The sequence below is a fragment of the Rhipicephalus sanguineus genome, chromosome 1 (genome assembly GCF_013339695.2).
Source record: "Rhipicephalus sanguineus isolate Rsan-2018 chromosome 1, BIME_Rsan_1.4, whole genome shotgun sequence".
Taxonomy (NCBI): Eukaryota; Metazoa; Arthropoda; class Arachnida; order Ixodida; family Ixodidae; genus Rhipicephalus; species Rhipicephalus sanguineus.
In genome coordinates this window covers 257,242,741-257,263,899 of record NC_051176.1, presented here as the reverse complement: position 1 = coordinate 257,263,899, position 21,159 = coordinate 257,242,741, and the positions used below count along the sequence as shown (strand labels likewise).

The following is a 21,159-nucleotide window of genomic DNA, read 5'->3' as shown; positions in this document are numbered from 1 at the left end:
AAGAACAATGTTGCTCACACATAGAATTTATACCATCTATACCATTGCTAGGTCGAACACGCACCAATGAGGGCACCGAGACCACCAATAAGTGTGAGGCACCCATCTCAACTACAGCATCTCACACAAAACATAGAAGGTATTATAAGGTATATGTGGAAACAAAATTACTAAGGTGTGAAGTTTGCTTATTCATAAGTTTACTTATTTATTGTAATTTAAGGGTGATCTTTTGTTTCTCAGTGGAATGCGAAGCCTAGATGACTCATTATAGACCATCCATGTGAAGTTCTAGGCAACCCTGAGGAATGGCTACAATTGCGTTGATTGTGGCCACTCAGGGCAGGGCTAACATGAAGGAAGTGGTAATGTAAGTAAAATTTATTGGGGGCATGGTGCGTTGTGTAGTTCGACATACTGAATGTGCTGAAGGGTGGTGTTCAATGTAGTTGTTACAATGCCCGTCAACTCTTATGGTCTTCAGGGGAACTGAACTGTTCTGTTACCAATTTGAAATGTCATGGTTTGATATCACAGGTCTTTTGAGACCCTACTTGGTGACCTACAAAAAGAAACAGAATTTTTAAGTTGCCTGATTCCCTGATACTCCTGCTTATCTGCAATGCACCCCATGACCTAAGTGTTTATTATATGTCGATGCAATGAACTTTCAGTTTTCGGTTCAGCGCTTGAGTCACCCGCTGTTCCTTATCTGTGTCACACTACACATATAAGTAAAAAAAGTGCCCCCACAGGTTCCTAGAATAGTCCTGCACCTCATCAGTAAGCATACGAAAGTGTGGCAGTTGAAGAAGAGAGTGGAGTAGTGCGACTGTTTACCATGAGAACCTTGACAAAATTCAAAGCCGACAAGAATTCTATCTCACCCACACGTAGAGTGCCAGTAGCGTTACCGAGGAGAGTTTAGGAATCTTTACAGAGAAATGGCAGAGCAGACAACTCATCCAGCTTTCCCCAATGTGTGTACGTATGTACACGGTGACCCGCTACTGCGCAGAAAATCTAGCTGCTTCATTAAATCGTGGTACCTACTGCAGCACGGAGCCTGGAGCCAATCATCCCTAGCTAAGTGCGTGCAGTGCACCGACAACTATGCATATGCCGTACAGCTATCTTTTTTGTACTGAATGTAAGTATGCAATTGCCATGGGAGTGTGTGTGCAGTGAGTGGGGGTCTGTGAATATTAAAAAATTTTCAATGTCGAATCGATTGGTGTCCCCATCTGATTTGGTCTTCAAATTAAATAGCCAATACAGTAGAACCCCGCTGTTACGTTCCTCACTGCTGCGTTTTCCCGGCTGTTACGTCGTTTTCTGCCGGTCCCGGCATAGCTCCCATAGGATACAATGTATTGGGAACCCCGCTGTTACGTCGTAACTGTCGGACCGTTCCCGTATGATACGTCGCGAAGTGCGCCCGGAGCCGACCGAGCGACTACCAAAGAGAGCGGCCATGGTGCATTTTCACGCAGCTTGGCCTCGTTTGACCGTAATATTAGCCGCATGAGAGGCGCAAGCAACAGAATCTTTCAATTGATGCAAACAAAAGCATGGCCTTCGAGATTCAAATTGCAAAAATGGCGTCTATGACGTAACTGCTCGCGAAAGCAAGGCCTTCGAGATTGGCATTTACTATTGACAAAAGCATAGCCTTTGAGATTTGCATTGCACAAACATGGCGTGTATGACGTAATTGTTTGCGAAAGCAAGGCCTTCGAGATTGGCATTCACTTCTGCCATCGCATTGGCGTAGACTCATCATCATCGTTATTTGTCGGAGAACGGGAGGAGTTCGAGCTGGTTGGAGCTCACATGGTCGTGCGTGCGGTTCGCGGTCGGACTCGCCGCGCCGGTCGTGATTGCGTGTGCTTAGCTCTTTCATGCCTACAGCTGTTGGTGTTCAAAAAATCACATACGTTGATTACATTTCTGTGGATGAGGCTGTCCTAAGCTCCGCGTTTCTATCCATGACTAGATCGCGGCTGAGCGTGCCAATTTTCGTGCTGCTCGTAAGAATTGAAATAAAATTCTGTACCACTAAATATTTTGCCGTTTTTCCTGTTTTTCGGCTCTTACGTTTCCCGTCTCTTACGTTTATTTCCTACGGTCCCTTCAAAAACGTATCAGCGGGGTTCTACTGTATTTGTAAATGTGAATATTTTATGAAGATTTGAGAATGTCAACTGCAGCCAAACAAACACAAAATTGGTGCAAATTAAGATTATAATATCATTTCCGCATGCACAGCATAGCACTGAGAACCTACATATGGTGTAATGGGCTAGTTTGCTCGTGGAGCTGCACTTTGCCACCTGCTGATTTGTTCCTCATGCTCCATTCGTGCTTTTATTAGCAGATGAATGAATAGTACTAGCATGCGAACAACATTTCACATGAATTGTAAAGCTGGCCATTCCATATTTGAAAACTATTTGAAAAGTATTCAATATTCAATTCGACTGGCTTCTGGCATTACTCATGTTGCAGGGAGCACTGCAATTCTTAGATAATCCTGATAATTCTTAGGCATGTTCAGTGCTTGGTCCTATTGCAGGGTCGGCACGCAGTCATTACCACTGTAAGTACCTCTGTATATTGGGGAGGAATGTGCTGAGCCCTGGAAAATATTTTATGCAGTTGTTTTGCAATGACAAAAGCAACTAAATATTTGCTGTTGGACCTAATTAAAGAGGAAGAGGGCAAAGAAAAGCAAGTGGCCATTCCCAACTTCTAGAATTCATCCTGATGGTGTGCCGAGTGAACGCCATGTAGAACTTTATGACATCGATAAATACAATGGATGAAGACAGGGATGGGGAGCACAAACTACCAACTGGCTTGTTGCCACTGCAACATAGCCCTCATATGGAATAAGGTCAAGCGAGCATGTGCAGATGTCTCGGTAAAGGATATAAAAAGTGGGTTAAAGGGGAGCAAATGCAAAGAATAATCAAATATGTCATGACAGTTTGCTCAGTGAAACATTAAGATGAATGAAAAAAATCAACTAGCCCAACTTATACCTTTGTTCTTCGACAAGCTGACCTGCTTTTATCTATATAGCAATAAAGACAACAGCAAGTGAGCCGAGATATTCTTTCAAAACACTGCAGGTAATATTTTGCAGTCTTGACTCACCATCTCCATGTTGAGAAGAGTAGAAATTTGCGACACTCTGGAAAATTTGTCCCTAATCGACCACGTTGTGACGGAAGTCATGTAGCTAATCAGATATCGCAGCTCCTTGTCAAACTGTAGACCGCCAAGCTGGAAATTGTAAAAAAAATTTAGGTGAATTGCATGTTGTTATATTCTGTAGACAGTGTAACAGTAGTTGTGAATAACAGACACCAGCATGAACATGTGCAAGAGTACTTGCAGCAGAAACATTTCTAATCACAGATACACAGTGTGTTTCTTTTCAGGCAATACAGATTTTTAATAAAAATGCTATGACAGTTGGGCCCCTGCCGTCTTTGCAAATGAACTCTACGCCAGGGAGGAAAAACTTTGTCACACCTAAAGTTTTATTGAAATAAGTAATTAGCAAAAAACTCGCTAATTAAATTTCCAATTATTAACTTGAAGGAAGTTGTTTATATGGGAAAGTTGTCGGACATGACAATTTATGACATACCCATTTTTTAAGAATCCCATAGAACAATTGCAATTTGAGATACTACTAATAATCGAAATTCAAGGCACCAATCCCGGAGATATCAAAACTGAGCGCACCGGGTGCACAGGAAATGCAGCAGCTGTGTTACGTCAGACTGGAAGTTCACGTGTCGCAGCAGAATGTGGTCAGGAAAAATGGCAAGTCGTCTAAAATGCACAAGTGGACTACGTATTCTTTGCGCTTAATGTGTAGTGCTTATCCATTTCTTTGTTAAACTCTGAAGAAGTGCGAAGAACTTTTTCGCTTGTCTGTGAGAAGTAGCGCCGCAGTGGCTGCTGCCTAGTTTTACGCTGCACAGTCAAAGAAAAGATGGAAATTGCGGTTTTCTTAATAATAATAATAATATCTGGGGTTTAACATCCCAAAACCACAATATGATTATGAGACGCCGTAGTGGAGCGGTTTTCTTGAGTACAGCACGAAAGAAACAGATAAGCACTGCACACCAAAGCAAAGAATATAAGTGGTCCAATTTGGTATTTGGAACGACTTGCCATTTTTCCTGACCAGATCCTGCAGCGGCATGCCTTTTTTCAAAGTTCGCCACGTCAGCTTCTGGTCTGACGTAACACCGCTGTCACATTTCCTGCATGCCTGGTGCACTCAGTTTTGATATCGCTGGGACCGGGGCCTTGAATTTCGATGATTAAGTCTCTAATTACGTGTTTTTTGGGATTTAAAAAAAAATGGGTATGCCATAAACTGTCAAGTTCTACAACTTTGCCATATCAACAGCTGCCCTCAAATTAATTAAAAAGTTAATTAACGAGTTTTTGTCAATTATCCATTTTATTGTAACTTTATGTGTGGCAAAGCTTTTCCGCCTCAGCGTAGAGTTCCTCTGCCAAGGAGACAGGGGTTTGACTGTCATAGCACCTTTATAAAAAATTTGTATTGCCTAAAAAAAGAAACAAAAGAAAAAAACACACACAATGTATGTGTGTATCTGACACATGCAGATGTTTTAATATGTGGCTAGCACTGTGCTTGCCTGATTCCCTGTTATGAGCCACGAGATGCAGTCCCTGCTTAAGTCAGCTATTGTTCACCGTGGTTTGTTTAATTATGAACACAACAATATGCCAGACTAAAAGGCTGGTAAATGAATGTCAACACCTTCTGTGTCTGTCTTGCTGCTATTCCAACAAATTCTTTGGCAGCTTCACTGGTGGCACTAATGACAAGTAGGTTTTGGTCTGGCTCACACTCATTACAATGTAAAACACCATCGCATTACTGCATCATTTATCAGCATCATTACTCATCGCAAGGCACCCTTGTAATCACTGGTGACAATCGATTTCAGGGAATATTCCCTCAATGTTTCTTCCACAAATTCAGCTATCTTCAAAAGAATGCACAAGTATATAGTATACGAAGCATATTACATAAGCACAGTTTTAAATACAGTCTTTAAATAGAATGTTCTGCTGGTTGTCCGCTATTTTTTAACATGCTTTGCAATTTATTTTGAAACTGTTTACAAGAGAGGAATTCGCTTGCTTCTAATTTATCTGGTCCACAGCGTTTCTTACCAAAAAAAATTCCCAGGTGGAGAACTACTACAGCCATGACACAGTAACCAGAAACTAGTCAGTGTAAACACACAACGATCAACAGAGATATCAAACTAAACGTTTTGAACCAAACTTAAAGATCACAATGTTAAACAACCACACATGCAGTGTAATGAGAAGATCTAAAACCTACAAGGTTTATGCTAAAAATACATGCATTTAGAAAAATATTGCCTGAAATGCACTCGGAATATGAAAAATCCTGTTCAGTGACCGGTTGTGAATGCAGCAGCAAGTCCCTTTAAGAAAAAAAAAAGGGGGGGTGGTGGTGAGGGGGAGGTATTTATATGTGTTAGTTAATCACTTATTTTTCCTCTTGAAAAACCAAAGCCCATGAAAAAGCACTGGAGACAGTGAAGGCAATCTGAAAGGACTCGTAAAAAATTAAATCTGTGCTACCACTGTTAATTTTATAACAAAAATGCAGTGACTTTGCAAGGAGCGTTAAACTGAGACCTTCAAGTAATGCATTTTTTTTTAAAGTTATGTACACATTAAAAAAAGAAAAGAAAAGAGCTATGAACTACCTTCCTAGTAAAAATAATACTACAGACTTTGAAAATTACTGCATTTAGATTGACATTAACAGAATTTCTCCTACCCTGTTGAAAGAACACTTGAAAACTGCTTTCTCAAGCTGAAATGTAGTCTCTGCTGCTGTAAGATTTACCAGGCTGTCATAGTTGGCAGGAATCAAATCGCCCTGAAAATAAAAAGTAAAAATAAGACAAATGAAAGCAGTACCGTCAAACAAACTTACACTTATTTACATCGCTAAATCATACTGCCTTGAGCGCAGGCACATGCGAAATATTATGTTTTAACTGAATGATGTGCAGATACAAATGTGCATACATCATATAAATATACAGCCGAACTTGATGCACTAAACAATGATATATAGAAAATTAGTTATGTGGAATCCCACTAGGTGGAGGAAGAGTTTATAGAGCGACTGCCACCAAAAAACGCTAGTACTGGGTTTGAACCCCGGACGAGTATGGATTTTTCGTCTACTAAGAAGCTTTTCTTTCCTAGAAATGCATATGAATGTCCTTGTAGTTTTGTGCTATAATCGGGCGGATGCAAATTTTCCCTTTAGTAATAAACGTAGATGTAACAAATTATCACATGTATAATGAAGTTAACCTATAATGTTTCTAACCTATATCAGTGGGTAAAAAATACACTCTTATAATAAATATAAGACATAATGAAGGCACTTTCATGTAGGATGCAACTTCAGTATAGTGTCATTTAACTGTACTATGTGGCTGTTGTTTCATCTTGCTTTTGTGTGTTACATGTTCACTGCAGCCTGGTGCATACAAGATATTATTTGACATAAAGTTATCCTATGCTAAGCCTAAATCTTCTTCATTCTTTATTAAAGCCATGAGAATACGGCGATACCACAATTTGTTTACAATGCGCCTTTTTCATAATGCCACGGCACATGTGTCATCCCCTAGTGGAAAAGCCACGAAATGTGTCTTGATATCGGAGGCTTTCATTCTGGCGATACCGGTTGTCCAGGCCCCTACCAAAACAGTAGAGGGCAGCACAGGAAAATGAAAAAGGCGCATTGAGGAGTGCTTTTTCTGTCTAAGCAAAGCTGTGCAGAACACTAAGCACATAAACTGACAGAATACAATTACTGGAACAACTTTTCACTGTATACCTTCGTATACTGTACATATTACCATTAACAACAGAGCAAGTAATAAACATTGTGCAAGTAAATGAATGTGCAGTGACATTAACATCACACAACTGTTTTTTTTTCTGCTCGCACTAAATTTGACATATATTCTTCAGGTGTGCAGCTGTTCATAGAATTTATTTCTTACATGACAGGCATTCGTGTTTTCATATTGATGCACTCCTTTTTTCCTAATGAAGGGCATATTATGCCTTTTTTTCTGACAGGCTTTTTACAGCACTCATTAAATTAAATTAAACAGGAAAGCTTTAACTAAAACACCTACAGTAAGCACAGTTACCTGAAAGTGTGATGACACACCATTTATGCATTTGGTCACTATAGATATCATTGACTCTTCACTGAGCATAAGAGCAAAAACTGCAGCAATATAACATAAAATTGTGGGGAGATGAAAGTATGCCTATCGGCAAGGCATAACCTGAAACATTGCTTTCCTTAAGTACAACAGATCATTACGAGCTCAGTAATGCTCAACTCACTGCCTCTTTCTGCCACGTCAAGCCTAGCACACCACGCTGCTACTTATGCACCTCTAAATTAAGGTATTCACAGATATTTTTTTAAATGCATAAATATGGTAAACTGAGAGACAAGAGCTAAGAATTAAGGAAACTGAACTCTCATATATGCTGTTTCTGGCTCTATCAGCTTGAAAACTTGCTCATGTGCATGTACAAGCTAGTGTTCACGGAGGTAATACTAGATGCTGTTCCCAACAAAAGTGGTATGACAAAGCTGTGAATTCAAGTCTCATTTTAGAGCAACCACCTTGCTTCGTTAAATTCAAAATTTTGTCCCACTATAGAACGGTTATCTTCCCACACACCATTACAAGTTAACGCTAGGCAAGTGTCACATGGCAACAGTTCCTCTTGCATGTGCTAAGCCTAGATGGTATATATACTAGTAGCCACTTGTTAAGCTACTTAGTTAAGTTGTTTATGAGGTAATTAATTGCTATGAAAGTAAGGATGTCTGAATAGAGAAACTCCTGATTTGATGTGAATACCAACTTGAGAAACAGACCACCAAATATGAAATCCAATACAAATTATTTCTCATTTTTAAACAACATGAAATGCAAAGCTTGAGCCGAGTACTCCTGGTTAAAAAGGAAGTCAGGCACTGGGTACATTTTTTTTGACACACTGCATGCAATACTGTTCACAACTTGTTGTCCTGAGAACTGAGGAGCTTGTGAATTGACAAAGAGCTACTTTTGGTTATTTGTGGCACCATTAAAATGACAGAAGTGGAATAAGAGAACAACAATCAACATATTCACATAGAGTGCTGTGTTCATTGAAGAAGAAATGCGACACTGCAGCACCACAAATTTTTTTAAAAAGAATGTAATGATAAAATTAAAAATTGGGACAGATTTATATGTAAAATGCCTAGAAGTGAGCCATTCTAATTGAATAATTGGAAAATACAGGGAAGGAACTGCACAACAACCACAACTATGCACCCTGTAGCAGAATAATACAGGTTAATCCCTACGTGTATAATGGTCTCTCCACCAATACTCCGTTAAGTGTAGTTATTCCTTATATATAGTACAACAGAAACGAATATCTGACAACTTCAAATAGTGAATTCTCCAATCAAATATAAATTGAATAGTAAGGACTATCAATACATAAGAAAGGAAAATTGACAACCACCTGTTTGTAGCACAAAGCCACAAGGAAATCCACATGGATTTCTCAGAAATAAAGCTTCTTAGCTGCCAAAAAATTCCTCCTGATCCAGGGATTGAAACTGGGGCCAATGCTTTTCCAAGGCAGCCGCTCTACTAACATTTCGACAACTAAGAAGCTTTATTTCCGAGAAATCCATATGGATTTTCTTGTGGCTTTGAGCTACAAACGGGTGGTTTTCAACTTCCCTTTCTTACCCCTTCTGCCCCTTCGTGAGATTCTGCAGAACTGATTTGCAGTACTAGTATCAATACATACTCAAAGTTCTAAATATTTGCATGTCCCGAATGAAAAATTATAACTCATGACATGTCACAAGCATGAAATCCCTATATAGTAGTGGAATAAAATTCTCGATGATGCATCATTTCATAACAGTTGCACTCGCCTTGAAAGCCTTCAACGCGCCGTCAAGTGTAACAATGAATGTCTGCAGAAATGGCCTGATTCCATCGTTGGCTTCGTAAGAGGTGAAGTCATCCTGGAATTATTAATGTAAAGGTTACCCTTTAAACCATTAGCAAACGCCAAAATATACAAAAGCCTCAACTTACTTCAGTCAAAGAATGGTCAGTTGACTGGAATGTATCGGCCCAAGACTTCACATGCGGCTTGATTGCTGAATTGCAAAGCTCTGCCACACCATAGCTTAGAAGGGATTGGAACTTCAGTGAAGAGTTGCTGAGGTCAGTTAGGCAGCTCTGTATAATGAGAAGCATGAGAGTACGATAGAATGCATAAGTGAAATATTTCCTACCACAACAATGCACTTTCAAAAGTAAAGTGAGCAGCTAATGCAAATACAGCAGCAAATAATCTGAATTTCCACAATGAACAGTCTTTAACTGCCTTGGTTCCACTAGTCAATTCGAAAATATACACAGCTATCGTCACTGAACAGAGAAGCCTATTCAAACATGAAAATTGGCCTCTGAACAAATAAGAAAGCTGTGTGGAGACCTAACTAGGACGGGTCAGGAGGAGTAAATAGATTGTTAGTTTCCATACAAAAAAAAAGCCCACCAAGAATTAGCCTTCTTTAATACAGGCTATGTCAAATATGTATGCACTGTGGCTGAAAGGATGTGATGACTCAATTTCAAACAAACTTGTTGTGACTTCAGTAAAAACCCTAGGCAGGATACTGCTAAAGTGAATCACGGTGACTGAAGATGTGCAACTATGAATGGGCAGTTGTGGTGGATAAAAAAGAAGTGTTAGAAAAATCTGAGTTATCCTGGTGTTACATTAGAGAAAAAAGGGGAAAAGAACTGGCACAAAAAATGTAATTTGGAGCACTATCACGACTGTTAGGTCTCTAATGTTGCTAACTGAATGTAGACCCTTCCATTTCTAGAAATGTGAAGGCTGCATATTCAAAAGATGGTTATGAACATAAATAAAAAGGGCCCATTTGGAAGAGAAAAACGTTCACGCACTTAATAAAAGAAACATACCTCCAGTTTAGCAGTCTCTTGCTCCGTAGCTGAAGCAAAAGATCTGGGAAGGTCTTCCTGAAAAGGTCATCACAATATCGTTTTTAGAACTACTGTTCAGGCAGAAAACTAATAGAGGATAACTACACTTTAATTTAACTACATAGTCTACACAGAAAAATGGTTTACCTGAAGAGTGCTGGCAAGGGTCTTCGTGTATTCTCTTGCCATTTCCACATTGTTCAATGTTGTCTAGAAAATACAAGTTACCTTTAATTCATTTAGGAATATTTAAATAGACAAGCAACTCGGAGATTTGCATAAAAGCTCCCTTGTTCTCAAGGTGCCCTTAGGTACTGCAACCATTGGGAACACCCAATTGTTGAACTGCATGAATATTTTATATCCATGTGTGGTGTCTGCAACAAAGCGTTTTGCCAGATGCTTTCCAGTTCTTGTTTCCATTAACTAGGCTTATGCGAATAGTAAGTTTTAGGTTCGAAGCGAATAGCAATTTGGTCGAATAATTTCGAATTGAATTCGAATGGTATATATCACGTATTATAAAGAAAAATGAGCATATTTGTCATGACCCAGCTAACCTGCAGAATTTTTTTTTAAATTGAAACAAGCTGTGTGCAAATGTCATTCTTTTTGGTCCAAAGGGAAGTGGAAGCAATTTTGAATAGTACAGGATTTGACTTTCGGTAGAATGCAAGTGATAACCTGTAAATTATGTTACGTTTTAAACTTTACTATAATTAGAGCATATAAGCCAGTATAACGAGCTTTTAAACTTAAAAAATGATGATTCAATGTGAGGGTAATTTGTTCATTTAACCTTGAAGTGGGACTTCGCGGCAGTGTGGCTTTCCCCTGGATAGGTATTTTCATGGCATAGCACCCCTCCGCTACAGTGAAACCTCCTTTACAGGGGGTTACATGCGGTTTATATATGTCTATTCGTTCATTTCGAAGCGAATTCGGACACTGTAATATTCGTTCGAATATTCGAACTGCTCGAATGTTCGCACAAGCCTACCAGTGACCCATAATTGCCAAAAAATGGTGAGCCTCATTATGACTATCAATTTCTCTTTTGGCTATGGGACAAGTCTGGGCCCACAACAATTCCATGTGCCAGTATTTTTAGTGTCTGTCATGGAGAAAGAAGTATTTGAGGAGGAGAATCTTCTAGGCCACAGCAGCGCACGAAGGCGGCGTGATAGCGTCAAGGAGGAAATGCAGTTGTTGCCGCTGCACTACAGATGACACTTTCGGCATGTTGCCATCGTTTACATGTGACACATAAAACTCGTGATACCACCTCGTACATTATAAAATTTCTCAGATTTCCTTCTGTAACATCAATTGGTAGACATGACATATTTTGGTTGCAGCTACTAATAGATACTGCCCGAATTACAAGCCGTACAGTGCTTGAAACGAGCTGCTAGTTGCGGCCGCTGAGCAGATGACGTCTGGCACATGCACGGGCCCCTCGCTCCTCGCTCGCATGTTGTGCGCACGCGTGCGCAGGTGGCCTTGGGAAGGAAAGTTCCCGATGCGGGCGAGCAAGCTGTAGTGCATTCCTTCGCGATTTGCACACTTTCTGTCTCTTTAGCATGCTCAGTGGCTTTTGCATTGCGCCGGTGGTGCTGACTTCTAGATCTTTGCGCACGCTTTTCACGCTGCAATGAAGGAGAGCACTTTGCAGATTTCCACCAGTGCTGCTTTAAGATGGGGAGGAAATGTGTCGTGTCGAACTGCAATAGTGGGTTACCTTCAAAGTTCCTAGTGACCTAGTGAGGTTGGAAGTGTGGGCTTGTGCTATACCAAGGAAAGATCGAAAGCTCGCACCTCGTGACTACGTTTGTGAGAAGCACTTCTTGGAGAGTTAGTCCCATCATTCGTTGAAAAAACTCACAGGGTTCCTTATGCATTAGGCTAAGACGACTCGAAGGCGAAAGCCATCTTCCCCTTTTTCTGCAGTCCATGTGTCTGTCCTGCCCCATCCCCCTGCAAAAGCTTTTTGCATTGAACGTGGTTTAGCACTGCCTCCAGAATTGGAGGCATTGCAAGCTTTCTGCACCTCACCTTGTTTTGCACTGCCTCTGTGATCGGCCCACTGATCACAGAGGCAGTGCAAAACGATGATGTCATGTGTAACATCGTCATATGATGTCATACTGCCGTCATAAATTTCGGCGATCTGTGATGTCATGATAATGTCATGGCGTGACGTCATCACGTGATGATGATTTTTTGCATCACTCATGTTGACGCCGCCGACGCGGGATGCCAACGGTCAAGTTTTGTGTTTGAAGAGGCATCTAAGGCTTTTACCTTAAAAATTATACCTAACCTATTGAGTTCACATTATCAAAAATTAGATTTCGCATTCTACAAGATATATCACTCAGGTAATTTTCCTGTATGTGACACCATTTTTCGCGTTAATTTGCTAAAAAATTTATAGCCGGCAAGGACGCACAAGAAACACACCAACTTGGGCAAAAGTGTGAACAGCGAATCGGCGCTGAATGGCCTTGAACCGGCGAGGTTCGTCGAAGAGCGCGACGCGTGCGTTTTTCCTTCTCCACTAGCGGACCCTCACGACAGAGGGTGCGTCAGTGCTGTGCCAATTTCCGTGACTTTATTAGGACGCCCGAGCGAGTGCAGTTTCGCCTCCTCAAGAATTCTTGCTCCGTGGTTTCCGCAAACATAACTAGATCTTGGAGTGTTCCCATAAACAACGGCAGATAAGTTAAGGAAAGAAGCGTTCATTTTAAGGGCTCGTTTTTCTTTGTTATACACAATATATGGAGCACTAACAGACAATAATGCCAAGGAAAGTATAGGGGATGTTATTAGTAGTAAATGTAAGGTAAATGTGAAGAAAGAAAAGTGGACGAAAAGATAACTTGCCGCGGGCAGGGACCGAACCTGCAACCTTCGAATAACGCGTCCGATGCTCTACCATGCTCTACGATGTTTAGCAGTATTCCTTTTCGTCCACTTTTCTTTCTTCACATTTACCTTACATTTACTACTAACATCCCCTATACTTTCCTTGGCATTATTGTCTGTTAGTGCTCATTAATATTGCAGATAAGTTAGATTTAAATGCTGAATGTAACATCACCACACTGTGATTAAGGGTGTAGACACCAAAGACTATACAATATTTAAGAGCACCGTGAGAAATAAAGAAGAAATTGTTCCAGCTGTTGCCTAATAAAATTTTTGCATTTCATCCGTATCATAATAGAGAAGGTTCCAGATAAAGTGCCCATTAGGTTTAGCAGTATTCCTTCATACGTTGATTACAGAGAAGAAGAAGTAGTCTGTCAAGTGTATAAGAAATGTGTATATACTAGTATATCCAAAGTAACAACAATGTTACCTTCAGTAGTTAAGTCATGCTATTACAGTGACAGCAACTTGTCTATATACTAGTATACTGTATTGAAATTTATGTATATTGTTCTACAAGACAACGTCGGGACTGGATTATCAATGCCACATAATCCAGAAGTCATTTGCCCTATCCAAAGAGTGCCATAAAGGGCTTCTTCAGCACTGCAGTCTATGAACGACACACGATTTCTCTACTAAGGCTAGCAACAAAATTCACAGTGCAGAAAACACACCAAAAGCAAAGAAAACGACAGAGCGTCTCTTAATCTTTTTTCTTTCTCACCTTTAATCTGCTTATTTTTATTAATATAAAGCAATCACTGGCCCTGCTGCAGCTTAGTAAGGTATTACTCCAAAATCCAGAAGTCATCTGCGATGGCCATCAATCACGAAGACACTAATGATATGTATCATGCTATCAGCCTCAGCATGTTTGAATACTCCTTTTCAATAAATGCCAATCACATTATACTAAATTCGTTTACTATAAATAATTAGTTATATTAGAGATGCTATACCTGTATCCCCAAAGGATTTTTGAACTGAGAACAGAATTGGGCAAGTGCCTGATCTACTTACCACAAACACAGCTCTGGCTTTTTCCACAGTTTCAGCTGGTTGTATTCTTCCCTGCTGAAAGCTACTTTGAATCATAGAATATGCCTGACTGAGGTCCAAGATGCCTGATGGTGGAAAGCCCATTTTTAAGCGTTCAGAGAGCTCATTAGCAAAGTCTGTTTCCAAGAGTGAACAACTATGGTTCAGCATGGCGCATACCCCATCCACACTGCCACTTGAAAATGCTCGCCTGAAAAGAAAAAAAAGAAATAAAAGACAGAAAAAATGCAAGTAACCGAAATCAGCATGAAAACCCCATATTGTCAATAAAGCATGCATTTAGATTACAGTAAAGAAAATAATCCCCACTGCACTAAGCTTCTGCCAACTGTCACCGTAATCTGTGCTGATCATTCAAGAATTGGCACCCACAACCTGACTGTTATCAATTTCAACCAATCTCAATCATTTCTCCATCACCACAGCTACAATTTCTAGGATATAATAAATTAATCCGACTTGATTTGACACATTTTCATCTTTCTTCACTGTCCCTTGTCCCTTAAAACTACTAAATTAACAAACAGACTTCCTTGCACATAAAAAAAAGTTATAGTTTCACCCCAAAGGTGCATCGAGTGTGACATCAATGCATCTAACAGCTACAAAAAAGGTTAACAGCTTTATTGGCCATATATCTAACAATAAACATTAGTGTACTACTTATGACAATGAGCATGGTGTCTGTGCTACAAACACATGCACACCTCCCTCAATGAATGTGTACACTGGTTTTTCACAACACTGGCATGATGAACAGCACAAAAAGAAGTGAGCAAGCACAAAAATCTTCTAGCTTTTGTTTTTTACATAACATGAGCTGGAACAATATTCCAAATTGGAGGTTTTGTGCGTAGTCTCTCATGTATTGCTTTCTATTGGCATATGCAAGATTATTGTAACTTGCTCTCATTTTTAACAAACAATCTTCTCCATTGGAAATATTACACTTTTAGAATGACTGCTCTAAGGACAATCATAATTTCAAACACATGAATAAATTAGGAAAATTATAACACAACATGTCTTACTTAAGACACTTCTTCAGGATAAAAAAGACATCATCCAACATGCTAGAGCACTGGGAATTCTCCTCAATGGTATCAACTTCAATTGCCTGTTGAAAGAAATGAAACAAAATCAAGCCACACACTAGAGAAATTGGAAGCTGATGTGACAAACAATGCAACATAGTAAATACACTGTTACAAGTAAAAACCAGTACATAAAGTAGTTTGCTTTGTTTTTAATATGCATATTTATAAAAATTCAAGGAGTATAGATTAGGTTACGTCTTTGTGTCCAAAACTGAAACATTTTAATTCCCTTAATAACTATTGCATCAATACCTGACTTGTAAGCTTTGATGTCCCAAAATTATGAATTGAAACTGCATTTGCTCCAACATGAGAAATAATTAATGTAGTTCAAGTGTGAGCAGTTCTTTCCTCTAAAAGAAGTGTTCAAAGCGATAGACAGCCAGGAGCCACACAGCGTCCACCTCAGCTGATAATCAAAATTCAGCCATGATACTTAAAATACTGACAAGATATGATATGCTATAGAGTAATGTTCTGGAAAAATACCAATTATACCTGGAGCCTTATTGCACACCCAAAACCATGGTGCACAAGCAGATGTTAATTTCGGAAGCGACTTGTCAGTACTAGTGCACCTGATTTCAATTTATCACTATAGACCACAGCACGCTGCCCTTTGTGCGGTTAGCTGTATTTGATATTTTCTATTTCTCAACAGCTGTGATTAAGGTGGCGCACATCTAGATTAACTCTGCCTTTCTAAAGAACAGATGTATCTAAACGAGTCCAAATGCACTGCTCTTAATGGAACTAGAGGGCAATGAATCTGTCAAAGACAAATTAATCTTCAGCCATAAACACCAGTTTTCAGCAATCACTTGACTGAGTTTTTAGTGATAATTGCAGAACATGAATGATTATGCTATATTTACCAAACTTCAACACAACTTTTTTTAAAGAAAATAGTTCCAACTTCTGTTTGTACATTACAATAAAATACAGGACTAAACACAGTATCAAGGCATTACTAATAGCCTGCTGTTGGTTGTCAGCAATGACATAGTAAGATGGTGACTGAACAAGTTCTGGCGTAGTATGGCAGTGACAATGTGTCACTTTCCATATTCAAGCTCATTCAAAAGAGAAGTTATTTTAATAGTGAGCTAGTGGCAATGTACCTAATTCACACATTTTCAACAAGTCAAATTGCACTTGTTATATGCTCTAGCAAAATGGTTAGTCTATGCATGAGCTACAAATTTATTCATCATAACTGCAGGGTTGTTTAAGAAATGCAGAATACTAAATGCAGCAAATTACACAGAGAATGGGACATCGTAGCCCATAGATGATAAAGACCTGAGAGTGACAGTGACAAACATTAAGCATAAATACATTTCCATTTTGTGAAAGTAAACTTTCTTGGTTTCATCTTTTCCTGTTGCTGGAATTGGAGCATCTTTACAGGGCCTAAATGTCTCAAGCTTTTCAAATTCAATCACTAATCATTAATTACTGACATCTGTGGCAGCATGGCATGCCATAGTCACATTTATGTGTTATCGTTGAAGTACTCTTGCAGTTCAATGCAAACTAATCTTCAAGACTGTCTCGTACATAGTAGCCAAACTGTAGTGATCTCAGCAATACCTTGGCTTAAGAGCTCAAGCAGCCTTTCCGTATAACTTCTCCACATGAGGATAAATTTTCCAGGAAGGCAGATTTTCAACAACAAACTCCATTAAAAAGAAAAAAAATTTACAAACCGGTTTAAGGTGCAAAAGTAATTTCAGAAAAAAAATGAAGGGGCATATATAATGTCAACTTGCATGACAAATAAAAATGAAAATGACACCTCACCTTTCTAACAGACTCGATGAGGAAATACTCCTCCATTACTATATATGTGCTCACAATTTCTTGCATAGACTTGCACAGGTCACTTTCTTTGATTTTTCTGTCAAACTGCTGAACTTTTTCTGAAAGCACATAGATATAAAACAGTGCAACGTTTTACTGCCAACATATGCACACTGAGCATATCATTGTAGCAAAATGATGACTATGAAAGCATAAGGAAACACCATAAATTTCAACATTAGTTGGGCGCCAGTGTGAAATGTGTCTTGTACATGAAAGCATGAGGCTAAGGTATGCACTATAATGCAAATTACCTCTCACAATACGAATTCATAGTTGCAGTACAGAGCTTTATTATATCGGGTTTATGTCAAGGATCCCGAGTTTCAACAGTAAAAATTACCTCAATATTTTAAACCAGTCCTACATCTCATTAGTAAGCGTACCAAAGCATGGCAGCCAAAGAAGCCAGTGGAGGACCGAGAGTGCTTGCTACAAGAACTGGGACAGAACTCGAACAGCAGAAAAAAATCCCTCTCTCGCGCAGCCCTGTTATAGCAAACTCTTTCAATACCAAGGAGCATGCGAAAAAATGATGTGGTTTCAAAATGCTCCTTGGGCTCTACAGGCTTGTTACATCAACATGTCATGCTGCCTCTCCTCCAGCACTTGTGAGAACACAAGAGAGGTATGCTGCTTGCAGCTGCTAACCATAGCAAAGGACTTGGCTCTGGCAGTGAAGTTCACTTCCCGAAGGCATGGTAACAGGAAAGTTCAAGTTCTAACATGTACAATAATGAACCAATTTGAAAAATTCTTTACATAGAACATTCCTCAGATGACATCCTGCACCTTCCTGTGATTGTCCAGAATTCGCGATGGGACCCGGCGAAGGGGCCCTTAAGCAAAAAAAAAAAAAGTATAGGACAAATGTGCTTGAGCAGTGTAACATGATGCAATGCTATGAAAGGTAACAGTAACATAACTTACAGCTCATAACTATCACTTACCAGATTTCACTGTAGGATCTTGGTACGCAACATCGAAGTCACTCTATGAAAACAAGAAAGATCAAGAGATCAAAAACAATCGCCCTCACATTTAACCTTAGATGATATGTTAAAATTATCTTGGAGAAACAAGACGGAGGCTAAAAAAAGATAAAATGACAGTGAAACTATTGAAATGTGGTCAATAGGGGCAAAGAAGCCAATGTGGCATGCTCAAAGTGTTAGACAGTGTACTGCAGGTAAAGAACTGCCACTGCCAACACTGTATATCAACATGAATCTTGCCCACTTTGTCAACAAGCAAGCATGTGCGGGTGAACAGGTGTTTGTTTTGAGGGAATGTTTCTTTTCATTATGAATGTTTCAGTGCCAATTTGTTTGGTCTCTTTGCTCACCTTGGTATTATAAATGCAGTGTCACTTATTTTGAAGTGTTTCATAACCACAGCAAGCACACTGAGAGTGCTGCACACCCTTTGCTTCTGGATGGAATTGCCTGTCACTGAAATTTCAAGTCCTGATAGTACCATATTACTAGGTGAACAGTGCCCACAGCAAGAAACTGCTTGTGAAAGTTGTTTACAAGGAACAGAAATGTGCACAAGTTGGAGTGGATTAATAAATGTGCACAAGTTGGAGTGGATTAATAGCTGTGTACTTCAGAAGCTTGACAACATAAGAACAAAGAAAAAAAAACAACAGGATGTGTTTTGTTTACAACAAAACATTGGGCAATGTGACATGTTTCTTGAAGTAGACCAGTGACGAGAAAGTGTGATCGCAATGATCAAAGAGGGCAGAAGCCTCAACAGAAATTTGAAAATAACATGATGACGGTAATGAAGTATTGCATCACAAAAGCAAGGAAAAAGACAAAAATGTAAAGCGTGCAGATGGTCATGCTTTCAGGACACGAAATAAGGAAGAACCTTTCTGACACTGGAGCTATTCTGCCATCTGGAGCTATTCTGCCTACTACCTCAATGCCTCCTTTCCATATGCACGAAAATGTATGTAAATGCACAGAACCAAACATGACACCCTATGCATCAATACCACAATATGCTCAACTATTCAAGGGCAAGTGGCGATGCATCCTCCTGATAGAACGTCACAGATTTTCTCTTGGAATACCTGTCTAACATTCAATTGCATTACACATGAGAGTGCTGTAAATGGCTATTCTCAGCAAGAGGCTGCACACCTTTCATAAACAAAGCCTTATTAGTAGGATAATTCATTGTAATGGTACGTTAAAGTAGCAATTACAATGCCTCAGAGAGGTTGAGTGTTCTATTTTATGCAGGGCATGCACAGCACATCTTGGTGGCAGTGTGCAATGCTACAGGCTTTCATCTGAAAAAATTTTAGACTTGTCAGCTAGAAATGTTCACCTAACTAAAGTGTATACTAGAATAGCAGAGTGTGCCCAGTGGAGCCGGTAGCATGTGGTGAGTGAAGCAAAAAATGCAGAAAATTTCCGGTGGCAGTGCAGTCACCTTCACCTGATGCTCCGGTCTGCTCCGGCGGTCTGGGGTGTGTGGTGAGATGGTGGGGCTTTTCATTCTAGCTCTTTCTTTTTATATATTGGTGTGAAAAACAAATAAAATGAATACTAATGTGACCAGCTAAGAGCAGGGTATTTTGCGAAATAAACACTGCCTTCCCATTAGTTGAATTAGTCCAAAAACATGGTTTGATGCCCGTCCAATGTGCCTTGCACAAACGCAGCTGCAATACGGTGTGGCTATGCTTGACACGTGACTGCCAGGCTGCCAGCGGCCGCGTGCGGTTTAGCACAGATGCAGCCACGGCAACCACGCCAAGTCTTCAGGTGAATGCTATGGTGGCATCGCCTAGATTTTCAATAAAAAATGCCTTAGCATGGAGCCTGCTGTGGACCCATTCCCCATTCTAATAGACTCTAACCTCATATATATCCCATAGCCATAGAAGAAAGTACTGCTGGACTCTCAATTAGATGATTGAATGCAAAGAGACTATGCTAGCCACACAAGTTCCACAGCAAACTACCACAATGAACAGGTTAGTAGTAGTAAATCTTCACTAGACTTACAGCTACTCTTCTTCGAATAAATCGTAAGTAGAGTTCTGCACGGCTGTTCAAAAGAGCCACTTCAGCAAGAAGGACGTCCAAGTCCCGTGGATCCAACCTAAGAAATTAAAAAGGTCCTTGAAGATAAGCTAAAATGAAGAATACCTGCACTGATACAAGAAGAGAGGATACTTACTTGTCAGTCTGTTTAGAACTTCGAAGGTATGTTTGAACTTGTTGTGCCTGGTGAAATAAAGGTATGTTACACATTGCGCAAAGGTCAGATATGCCATGTCAAGTATGTAAATAGTAGAGCTGTGCGAATAGCAAAATTTGGGGTGCGAAGCGAATTCGAATATTGAAGTGTGAGTGCGAATTGAACCGAATATTTTTCGAATATTTCTCATATATTTCTAGAATATTTCTAGAATACTTCGAAGCAAAATTGCAGAAAAGAAAAGTTGGAGAGGATTCCTAAGCATATTCTTATGAGATAGCAACATGAAAGTGTTTCTTTTTGCTAGGTTGATGAAGCGCTGGTGGTATGGTGTTTCATAGTTGTCTTATCAAGAATGAGGCAATGTAGAGGCCAAATTGTATTTATGTACATGATTTGGTGCAACCAAAGTGTTGTCGACAACACTTACACGTGACAGGCAAAGATGCCATTTCCTCAGCCTCTCCTCCTCTTTCAACTTCTGTGGAAGCCCAACTGATGTGGCAGACAAGGGTGTGCTCCCTCCAAGTCCGGAATTCCAAATCTGCCTCGTAGACGTCGATATATAAGAACATCTGAAATTTTGGATGCTAAAAAGCTTGGGCTTTTGATTTTTCGGACTTCCTGCCCAAATTTCAGGTACAAAACAGCATTAATTGAGCCCCCACCTCTGCCACATCTTTCATCTCCATATTGGAAACAGCGTTTTCTTGAGCTAGTACATTTGCGACCCTAGCAGAGCTTGGAAAGCAGCTCTGCCGCAATACCGGGGTGTGATGAGGTGAAGCATATCGAAA

The 21,159-nt window shown here is 39.8% G+C and overlaps 1 protein-coding gene across 1 annotated transcript in view; it reads right to left on the bottom strand.

The window, feature by feature from the left end:
• The window catches only part of LOC119378579 (conserved oligomeric Golgi complex subunit 4), a 36,468-nt gene that overhangs the window by 4,627 nt on the left and 10,682 nt on the right, over positions 1–21,159 (bottom strand). Inside the window, exons 9-20 of the mRNA XM_037647666.2 lie at positions 20,342–20,388; positions 20,167–20,263; positions 18,091–18,133; positions 17,081–17,199; positions 15,212–15,297; positions 14,142–14,370; positions 10,332–10,394; positions 10,164–10,220; positions 9,261–9,407; positions 9,095–9,187; positions 5,879–5,980; positions 3,160–3,288 (exon numbers count right to left, since the gene is read on the bottom strand). Of these exons, the coding sequence (XP_037503594.1) occupies positions 3,160–3,288; positions 5,879–5,980; positions 9,095–9,187; positions 9,261–9,407; positions 10,164–10,220; positions 10,332–10,394; positions 14,142–14,370; positions 15,212–15,297; positions 17,081–17,199; positions 18,091–18,133; positions 20,167–20,263; positions 20,342–20,388 (1,212 nt within the window). The remainder of the gene's footprint in view (positions 1–3,159; positions 3,289–5,878; positions 5,981–9,094; positions 9,188–9,260; positions 9,408–10,163; positions 10,221–10,331; positions 10,395–14,141; positions 14,371–15,211; positions 15,298–17,080; positions 17,200–18,090; positions 18,134–20,166; positions 20,264–20,341; positions 20,389–21,159) is intronic.